Source organism: Hemiscyllium ocellatum, chromosome 28 (genome assembly GCF_020745735.1).
Source record: "Hemiscyllium ocellatum isolate sHemOce1 chromosome 28, sHemOce1.pat.X.cur, whole genome shotgun sequence".
In the NCBI taxonomy this organism is placed as follows: Eukaryota; Metazoa; Chordata; class Chondrichthyes; order Orectolobiformes; family Hemiscylliidae; genus Hemiscyllium; species Hemiscyllium ocellatum.
This window is the reverse complement of record NC_083428.1, coordinates 35,258,895-35,269,624: the sequence shown is the minus strand read 5'-3', so window position 1 is coordinate 35,269,624 and position 10,730 is coordinate 35,258,895. Positions and strand designations below refer to the sequence as shown.

General features: G+C 41.4%; 1 protein-coding gene across 1 annotated transcript; it reads right to left on the bottom strand.

The window, feature by feature from the left end:
• Positions 1-284: 284 nt before the first annotated feature.
• Positions 285-7,791, bottom strand: LOC132829233 (perilipin-2-like). The gene is made up of 7 exons (XM_060846600.1): positions 7,729-7,791; positions 4,687-4,882; positions 3,880-3,959; positions 2,610-2,838; positions 2,226-2,410; positions 1,242-1,379; positions 285-635 (listed from the first exon to the last, which is right to left on the bottom strand). The coding sequence occupies exons 1-7, from the start codon at positions 7,789-7,791 to the stop codon at positions 285-287; spliced, it is 1,242 nt and encodes a 413-aa protein (XP_060702583.1).
• Positions 7,792-10,730: the final 2,939 nt, after the last annotated feature.

Sequence of the window (10,730 nt, the reverse complement as noted above, 5' to 3'; positions counted from 1 at the left end):
CACTGTATTGAGTTATATGCCACTTTATTACAATTACCATTAATTGATTTTGGTAAAAAGGCAGACAAGTTTCAAATTGAAAACAAGCAATTGTTACTAGAACAGATGACTATCATGAACTCAAACTAGACAATGAAAAAAGTTGCCTCAAGAAATGTCATAGAAGCATTCATTTAAGTTAGCATTAAAATTAACCTGTTCTACAGCTTGATTTCAAGTGGTAGCAAACATGAGAATTCTAGCCCAAAAAACACCTCATTTATTTGGGTCAGTACCAGGCTGATTTACTCCATTGATCCCAGAGGCTCCTGATTGTTAGTTGGCTGTGGGATAAAGGGTCCCACTAGCCAATTCAAGGGAGTGTTGTGAGCCAGGTAATCCATCACCCCATCCATAGCTTCACGAATCTTCAGCATCTGCTCTTTACTCTGGACCAAGAGTGGTGTTGACAATTCTTTGAATGATGTGGCTGATGAGAGCGCATTGTAGAGGTCTTCTGCCAGTTTACAGACATGCTGCACCTGATTTTCAATATTCTGGGGCAAACCACGAACATTTGAAGACAACGTCTGGCAGATGGTGTGAAGTTTAGAAGAGAGATTCTGAGTCACAGCCAGTGTTTCCGATTCAACTTGCTGGAATAGGAGAGAAAAAGAGAAATCTTCAATCCAAAAATAAATATTTTATTGGGAAGGCAAACTAGCACAGTGGGGATGTGACAGTTAAATCAACTAACTAGCTGTAGCAAAAATATTGCAGCTGCTGGAAATCTGAAACAAACTTAATGCTGGATAAATTTAACAAGTCTGGCAGTATGGAGATAAGAATGTTGTATCTTTTGATACTTAGAATATTTCTCTCTAGATGTTGAGACCTGTCAGTGTAGTTTAGAAAACTTGATGTCCTAGAATGGTTCAGCTTTAAAGGGCAATTACGACTGATCGAGTATTTAGTGAAAGTATGCCAAGTTAGAGACCCCACTGGTTGTTTGTCCTTTCAGCAAGTTTTTACTGCATTGATTCAGCTTTAATGCTGGCTGATGCAATTCACTGCACAAAGCATGAAACCATGTACTGGTTCAGAACAAGATCTGAACTAGCAATGCTGAGTCACTTCTGGAGAGTGGGCTAGGTGGAATACAAGTGTCCTTCATTAAGATTACAAAGCAGCTGCCTCCATTGAGATTGAGGCAGCATTATGAAAGTGGACATTACTAGCAAGACTGCCTTTACACTACTTACTTCAGTTTTCTCAGACAGCTCTTCAGCTTGAAAGTTAGGCTGTTGCTTCTTCCAGTCAAGCAGAATCTGATTCAAGTTTGCTCGAACATCTTGTAATTTGATTTGGGCCGATTCGGCACTTTTGTTGGCCGTTTCAATCTAGAAAGCAGCAATTCATATTTTACATACAACTTTTGCAAAGAAGATTCTTGTTTTTGAATCAGAAACCAAGCCCTTTATCCCTGGGGTCACCAAGTATGAAGTTCCTAGTTTACTCATCTTTCAGATGGAAGTTGAAGCAGGGAGCAAGTTTCCATGCTTTATTACATATTCTAGCAAAACTTGAACAGAGGCACTCCAGAGAAGTAACTCCCATTAGGAGCATAGGGAAAATGCTTTATTGGCCCCCCCAATCTTAAGGATTTGCTAACATGGTTTTCATCTGAAGATTTTCTGATCTTCCAATTACTTTTTTGCCTCTTGCAAGTAAAAGTAATTGGTTTAAGAGTCATAGCTTACAAAACAATAGTTAAATTTCAGCCTGAAAAATCAATTACATTGGGAAGACAAATTCTTTTCTTGAAGATGGAATAGTTTCTGCCCAAAAAAGAATGAGATTTCAGCAACTTGTAAGTGAATCTCCATTAAGTGGACCCCACTGCCATTTTGTCCAGTTTACTCCTGCCTACTTTGGAACCTCCTTTTCTCATTCTTATCCATCATAGGATGGAAATACTTCAGACCATATTTTGATTGACCCTTGGTTGGTAAAGTGAATTCACTTGTTATGCATCAAGACAACACCTAGTTAATATTGGCAGAGGTCAAAAGACCCTGAACATTTCCAATAGTTTAAACTCAGTTATGTTGGTAGAAGCTATTTTGTTCAGACACTACATATAGGGGTCTAGCATGGAGACAACAATCCTCAAGAGATTGGATTCCAACTGAACTATGCAAATTAATACAGCTAATATGCTATCCATGAACCTGTTGTTTCCTTACCAAATCTACAAAATTGTGGAGATGAGAGAGAGTCTCCTGGCCATTTTGCTTTGCTTGCTGCATCTTGGCAATAGAGTACTGGTATGCACGACTACGAACTTTGGAAGATAAAGATCCCAAGCGCACATAATAACTCTGTTCTTGTGGCAAAGTGTCTGAAGATTTGGTGGAAACAGCCACTTCAGCTGAAAGAATTTAAACAGTTTTAGTTACAAATATAGGCATATTTGTTCCACCCTAGGAACATTGGTTTTCCTTTGTCACTTCTAAAGTCTGGTTCCTAGAACAACAATAGTAATCCTAAATTGGTATAGTGCTAAAGCCAATAGAAATTTAGGACCATCATCATGGTTAAGCAACCCAGATAGAGATTTATATAGTTACCTAGTTCTTCCTTGGTCATTGGAAGATAGTGATCAACCAGCTGCTCAGATTTGGAGAGAGAAATATCTATGCCAGTGGTTACTAGATGACCCACAGCACTTGTACCTTCAGCCACAGCTGCTTTAGTTCTTTCCAGATTGCCTTGCACAGCAGCTGCTGTCATGTCCACAACTGATTCTTTTAGATCAGCCATCTTAGATGTTAGCAGCTTCTTAGTTTCAGGAAGAACCTGCAATAGAGGCAGGTCAGCAGTTAGAAGAAAGTTTAAAAAGAAACAAGGACAGGTTATGTCCTTAGACTCCATTTAATTCTTAGTGCATTTTCAGGAGGAGTTTCAGATAGGATTTGAAAACAACATCAGGAGTACAAATTCCAGAATTTAGTGCAGTGTAGATAATCCACTCAAATTTATAGTGGTGTAGATGGGGAACCAGATTCATATCCCACTGCAGCAAATTGCTATTGAATTCCAATTCAATTTGGAATTACATTTAGTGACAACCATGAATTCATCACCAGTGGTCAGAAAGAACCACCTGGTTCAGATTTTATTTAGGCTTTCCTTACCTGGTAAGATCCAAGTGTAACCCCAGACCTACAACAGTGTTGTTGATTCTTAATTGCCTCTGAGCAATTACAAAAAGGGTAATAAGTGCAGCTAGCCAATGCCCTCATCCCATGAGGAAATATAGTCCTTATTTGAACCAGGGGTCATTTGGGCTACTTAGATAAAATTCACAAGTTAGTATAGAACTAAAGAACATATCTAAGCCTTAAGTATAAAGAAAAGCTGACAAGTCCCCACAGGCAAGTTAAAGCTGTTCAGATATGGAATGATACTCAAAGCAATTGTGACTGATTAAGTGACATCAGCAATTATAGAGTCATAGTGGTGTAAGCACAGAAACAGACCCCTCAGTCTGACTTGAGAATGCCAACTAGATGTGGTAAATAAATCCAGCCTTTTTGTCAGCAGTTAGCCCATATCCTTCTAAACCCTTATTCATATAAAAGGCATCTGGATGGGGTAAAGTGTTCTGGCTTCCTCCAATTCTGAGCTCATTCCATACACAGCCCTCTGCCCAAATATATTACCCTTTAGATCCATTTTAAAAAAGTCTTTCCCCTCTCACTTTGAACCTATGCTCTAGTTCTGGACTCTCCCACCTTAGGAAAGGAGACTATTTATAAAGTCATGGGGGATAAACCTCTAAATGTTACCCCTCAGCCTCATTTCTTCCCTCCCCATGAGGAATCAGGCAGCACCAACCTGGTCTGTAGCTTGATGAAGGATAGGCAACTTCTCCAGCTTGTCCAAACCTTTACAGGCATACTCATTAGCTACTGCAACTGGAGAGGGGTGTCAAGTCCAGGACAAAAAAAAGTTACTTCATTGTTAAGTAATAATACTGCAATGTAATGACATTCAACTAGGTGTTCAAATTAGCATCAAATTCTGATTAGATCAAAGTTTATATGGAGATGGAAATTTTGCCAGTGATTCCTGTGAACGGTGACCATATTTAATCATAAACTACAGTCTAATATTCATTAGACAAATTATCTATGTGCTTAAAGCAACAAATAATACCAAAGAGGAGTGAACAAATTGGACTTTAATATTAATGTGCAAAACTAGCAGGCAGATCATTGGAACAGAGGTCTAATGGCTGAGAGTTTGGATCCATGTTCTAAATGATCCACCATCTAGGATCATCTTTGGGAATCAATCCCAAAAAATTGCAGAAGCAGGCCTTTTGGTTCCACTAGGAGGAAACCTGAGCACCTGGAGAAAACTCTTGTGGGGAACTTGCAAACTCCACATGGACACAGTGAGCAAAGGCTGGAATGGAACTCGGTCCCTGGGGCTTGAGACAGTGCTAGGCACTGAGCCACCTTATCTAGATTGGGGGACAACATTCAATTATACCTAATAGAATTCATTGACAAATGGAAATGCCAATTGATTGTGGGGAATCACTTGACAGTAAGTGACATACAAACCAGAAAGCATTGTGGATCACACTATGCAATTATTGGACAGTAAGTAATGCTCCTTGAAAACAAGATTTCTTACTTTGAGGTTCCAGTTTGTCTATAAGAGGTTTAGCACCACTGGCAGCAACAGTGGCTATGGTCTTCACCCCCTGCTCAGCAAGGTCACAGATGGTCTTTACTGCAGGATAGCTCTCCTTGGTACTTGTATATGCAGCAGATACATGGTCACATGCAGAACTCACAAGTGGTAGACTAGTCACTCTGTCAACGACATTCTAAAAGAAATATAGTTACAATGATTTGTTAAAGATAATCTACAACAATTTTGTGACATTACAACTTCTGAGGGAACATCAGCTTTTATTTGCAGAAAGTGACCTAGTAGACAAATAGGAAAGATGTATTTAATTTTTTTTAAAAAATGGGTCTTGATTGGATTAGGAATTTAAAGTGTTCAGGGATAAAGTTAACCAGCTTCTACTCAAGTCCACAATAGATTTGTTCTAATAATCAGATTGAAGGCACAGATATTCTAATAGTTTACAGGAAATAAATTTGGGAAAGTATACTCTAGTACTAACCCAGTTCAAATCACAAGATTTAAAGCAAGAATTTGTAGCAGTCTTGTCATAATGTGACACTGTTTAAAAAGGGAGGTGGACACACGTGGGGAATTTTAGACCAGTTAGCTTAACTTCTGTAGTGGGAAAAATGCTGGAGTCTATTAAGGAAGAAACTAGCAAGGCATCAAGATAGAATTTGTCCCATTGAGTAAATGCAGCATGGGTTCATGAAGTGCAGATCATTAAAATAGATTCCTTACAGTATGTGAACAGGCTTTTGGGCCCAAAGAGTCCACACCAACCCTCTGAAGAGGAATTCACCCAGATCCATTCCCCTACTCTATCTACCCCTGACTAGTGCATCTAACGCTATGGGTAGCTTAGCCTGGCCATTCACTTGACCTGCACATCTTTTGTATTGTGGGAGGAAACCCATGCAGACAAGGGAGAACATGTGCAAACTCCACAGTCACCTAAGATGGGAGTTGAACCATGAAGACATTACAGTGGACACCTAAATGGGAGGTATCTCTATTTCCAAAAAGAGATTCAAGGTGTCACAAAAAAAAAGAGCTGCTGCACAAGATGTAAAGGTGATACAGGCAATGTATTAGCTTGGATAGAGATTGGTTAACCAACAGGAAGCAAATAGTGGGAATAATGAGTGCTCTCTGGTTGGTAGAGACTAGCAGTGCACCTCAGGGCAAGGTGTTGGACCCATGATTCAACATGGAGGACCAGTATCAGTTTGCAGATGATACTAAAGGAGTGGAGGTAAGGTGTGCCCAGGACTGAAACCTTGCAAGAGGACAGTTTACATGAGTGGGTAAAGGTCTGGCAGATGGAGTGCCATCTTAATAAAGGTAGTCACCCATTTCAGTAGACATAACAGTAAAGACAACTTTAATGGTAAGAGCTTGCAGCACACTGCTGTGCAGAGACACGAGTCATGCACAAAGACACCCATAAGGCTGATCTGCAGGTACAACAGATAATGAAGGCAGTGGAATTTTGTCCTTCATTGCTTTTAATGAAATTCCTTTAGCAGAGGTTATGTTGCAACTGTATAGGGAGCTGGCAAGACCACACCTAGATCACTGCAAGCAGTTTTGGTCTCCTTACTGCAAAGGATACACTGGCACTAGAGATGGTCCTGAGGTTCACTAGGTTGATTCCAGAATTGAAGGGGTTGCTTTATGCAGAGAGACTGAGTAGACTGGGATGACGTTCCCTGGAATTAAGGATGAGGGGGATCTAATAGAAGAGGTTTAAAAGTAAACAGAAGTTACAGGCAGAGGATATTTCCACTAGAAAGTGAAATTAGGACAAGAGGACATGCTTCAAAATTGGGGTGGTGGGAAAAAAAGTAGTGAAACAGATTGAGTTACAGGAATGCTTCACCCAGCATGAATAAAAAAGAAACTTGTGAAGTCCACATTCATGCCATGGGGATTGAAGGGTCCCAAGGCAGAAGAGGTGTTTTCCTCCAGGTGACAGGTGGAAAGGGGGAAAAAACAGCAGTGGGGGAGGCCCAGGATCTGCATGTCTTCAGAGTGGGAGGAATGTTGAAATATTCAGCCACAGGGCAGTGAGGTTGATTCATGCAGGTGCCCCAGAGATATTCTCTGGGGCAATCTGCAAGTAGGTGTCAAGTCTCCACAATGTAGGAGAGACCACATCAGGAGTGACCAGTACAGTAAATGCCATGTGGAAGTGCTGGTAAAGCTTTGATGGATGTGGAAGCCTCCTCCGGGAGCTTGGTCAGAGGTGAGGGGTGAAGTATGGGCACAGATTTCACAATTCCTGCAGTGGCAAGGGAAGGTGCCAGGAGGAGGGGGTGCGTTCAGGGACATTGACCTGGCCACACAGTCAGAGGGAACATTCTGTACAGAAAGAAGAAGATGGGGTGGGGAGGGAAATATAAACAGACTCCACTACCAGAGATAAGTGGCAAGTGTCAGCAGATGACAATTTATGCAGAGATTGGTGGGGTAGAAGACAAGGACCAGGAGTTCTGTTCTTGTTGCAGTTGGAGGGATAGGGCTTGAGGGCAGAGGTGCAGGACATGGATAAGATGCACTGGAGGGTATCAACCACCACACAGGAGGGGAAGTTGTAGTCTTTAAGGAGGCAGCCATCTGGTGTGTTATGTGGTGGAACTGGTCCTCCTGAGAGGAGATACAGAGGTGAAGGACTTGGGAATAAGAGCCAGAAACACCAATTTCCCACTCTTCAGTGGATACCTGACCTGCTGTGCTTTTTCAGCACCACTCTACTCCTGCTCAAAGTTGTGTTCTTATTGCATGATTGGTAGAGTATCAGACAGTTACTCAAGTCATTTATACAAATTGTGACAGGTAATGTGGAGAGCAGCAAGCATCTAAGAAGGATTTTTGAACAGTATAGCAACTTACATACACTCAACTAGAGAAAGGGGAGCTTCATCTTCAGATGAAGTTTGAGTTTAGAAAAAAAAAACCAGTTCCCAAGAGATTCAAGTTACAGGTCATGAACTAGTTTCACACAGAAAGCAAGTGTTTCCTCCATAGAAGCTGTACCTGTTGGTTGCCATTTTCTTGACCTGCTGTAGTTTCAGTAGCATTTCCAGTTACCGATGCCATCGTGAGCTGCAAAAGTCTTAGAAAACATATTTCAAAGTTTTGTTTTTACAATAGCAACCTTCTAAAACCACTCCACAAGCATCAATAATATAAGACCAGAAAACACCTTGAAGGCAACAATACACTGGACAATTTAGAAAGTAGATCTGTCTATTTAAATGTAGAACCAGAAGTATAACTACTACATATTTTAAAAAAAATACTATTCTAGTAGAAGTTTACTATTACCAAAAGAGTGTTTTTTTTTTATTATTTCTCTTACCAATACACAATGAACAAAAACTCCTTACTTCCTATCAATATGGTCTACTCCTCTTTTATGTGAATGTGTAGTGCATTTAAACACCTGCTCTCATCAGCTGAGGAGGCACTTGTTCAACTAACCAATAGAAATTCACGATATTGAATAACTTGACAATTGTTAATTGTATTGAGCCTCAGAAGCAGGGATTCTCATGACTATCTGATAGCACACCATTGCAATAAAATTGAAGGAATTCTCAAGTAAGTGATGATGTGAATGAAATTGTTTTTAAAAATGATCTTGAAATCTCTTTTTGTAAGAAAGAATATTGCTCACAGCAAGACTGAGCAAACTGCGAAGTGAGGTTCAATGCCTGTTATCTCTAACAATTGGTTATGGATCCAAGACACTACCCCCCACCCTCAACCTCACTCTAATTGTATCCCTCAATTATCATGCTTAGATGATCACAATAAGGTTAAAGAATGTAGTAGTGGTTCTGTTCGCCGAGCTGGAAGTTTTTGTTACAAACGTTTCGTCCCCTGGCTAGGAGACATCATCAGTGCTGTGGAGCCTCCTGCGAAGCGCTTCTTTGATGTTTCTTCCGGTATTTATAGTGGTCTGTCCTTGCCGCTTCCGGGTGTCAGTTTCAGCTGTCCGCTGTAGTGGTTGGTATATTGGGTCCAGGTCGATGTGTTTGTTGATGGAGTTTGTGGATGAATGCCATGCCTCTAGGAATTCCCTGGCTGTTCTCTGTCTGGCTTGCCCTATGATAGTAGTGTTTTCCCAGTCGAATTCATGTTGCTTGTTGTCTGAGTGTGTGGCTACTAGGGATAGCTGGTCATGTTGTTTCGTGGCTAGTTGATGTTCATGTATGCGGATTGTTAGCTGTCTTCCTGTTTGTCCTATATAGTGTTTTGTGCAGTCCTTGCATGGTATTTTATAAACTACATTAGTTTTGCTCATGTTGGGTATTGGCTCCTTTGTTCTAGTAAGTTGTTGTCTGAGCGTGGCTGTTGGTTTGTGTGCCGTTATGAGTCCTAAGGGTCGCAGTAGTCTGGCTGTCAGTTCTGAAACGCTCCTGATGTAAGGTAGTGTGGCTAGTCCTTTTGGTTGTGGCATGTCCTCGTTCCGTGGTCTATCTCTTAGGCATCTGTTGATAAAGTTGCGTGGGTATTCGTTTTTGGCGAATACCTTGTATAGGTGTTCCTCTTCCTCTTTTCGCAGTTCTGGTGTACTGCAGTGTGTTGTAGTAGCTCTTTTGAATAGTGTCCTGATGCAGCTTCGTTTGTGTGTGTTGGGGTGGTTACTTTCATAGTTTAGGACTTGGTCTGTGTGTGTTGTTTTCCTGTGTACCCTTGTGGTGAATTCTCCATTCGGTGTTCTCTGTACTATCACATCTAGGAATGGGAGTTGGCTATCCTTTTCTACTTCTCTCGTGAATCGGATTCCTGTGAGTGTGGCGTTGATGATCCGGTGTGTTTTTTCTATTTCCGTGTTTTTGATGATAACGAACGTGTCATCGACATATCTGACCCAGAGTTTGGGTTGAATTTGTGGTAGGGCTGTATGTTCTAACCTTTGCATAACTGCCTCTGCTATGAGTCCCGAGATTGGTGATCCCATGGGTGTTCCGTTGATTTGTTCGTATATCTGATTGTTGAATGTAAAGTGTGTAGTGAGGCACAAGTCCAGTAGTTTAAGTATGCCGTCTTTGTTGATAGGTTCCGCCTCCTGTTTTTGTTCTGTATGTCCAGTAGGTTGGCTATTGTTTCTCTGGCTCGGGTTTTGTCAATCGAAGTGAACAGTGCTGTCACGTCGAATGAGATCATGGTTTCTTCTTTGTCTATGTGTGTATTCTTGATGGCGTCCAAGAATTCCTGTGTTGATTGTATGGAGTGTTTGGATCCGCTGACCAGGTGTTTCAGTTTCTGTTGTAGTTCTTTGGCCAGTTTGCATGCTGATGTCCCTGGTAGTGATACTATGGGTCTGAGTGGGATGTCTGGTTTGTGTACTTTGGGTAGTCCATAGAATCTGGGGGTGTTGTTGCTTTCCGGTTTCCCGACCCTTAGGACTCATAACGGCACACAAACCAACAGCCACGCTCAGACAACAACTTACTAGAACAAAGGAGCCAATACCCAACATGAGCAAAACTAATGTAGTTTATAAAATACCATGCAAGGACTGCACAAAACACTATATAGGACAAACAGGAAGACCGCTAACAATCCGCATACATGAACATCAACTAGCCACGAAACGACACAACCAGCTGTCCCTAGTAGCCACACACTCAGACAACAAGCAACATGAATTCGACTGGGAAAACACTACTATCATAGGGCAAGCCAGACAGAGAACAGCCAGGGAATTCCTAGAGGCATGGCATTCATCCACAAACTCCATCAACAAACACATCGACCTGGACCCAATATACCAACCACTACAGCGGACAGCTGAAACTGACACCCGGAAGCGGCAAGGACAGACCACTATAAATACCGGAAGAAACATCAAAGAAGCGCTTCGCAGGAGGCTCCACAGCACTGATGATGTCTCCTAGTCAGGGGACGAAACGTTTGCAACAAAAACTTCCAGCTCGGCGAACAGAGCCACTACAACAAGCACCCGAGCTACAAATCTTCGCACAAACTTTGAAAGGTTAAAGAATAAATTGCGCCTTTGCTGTAGA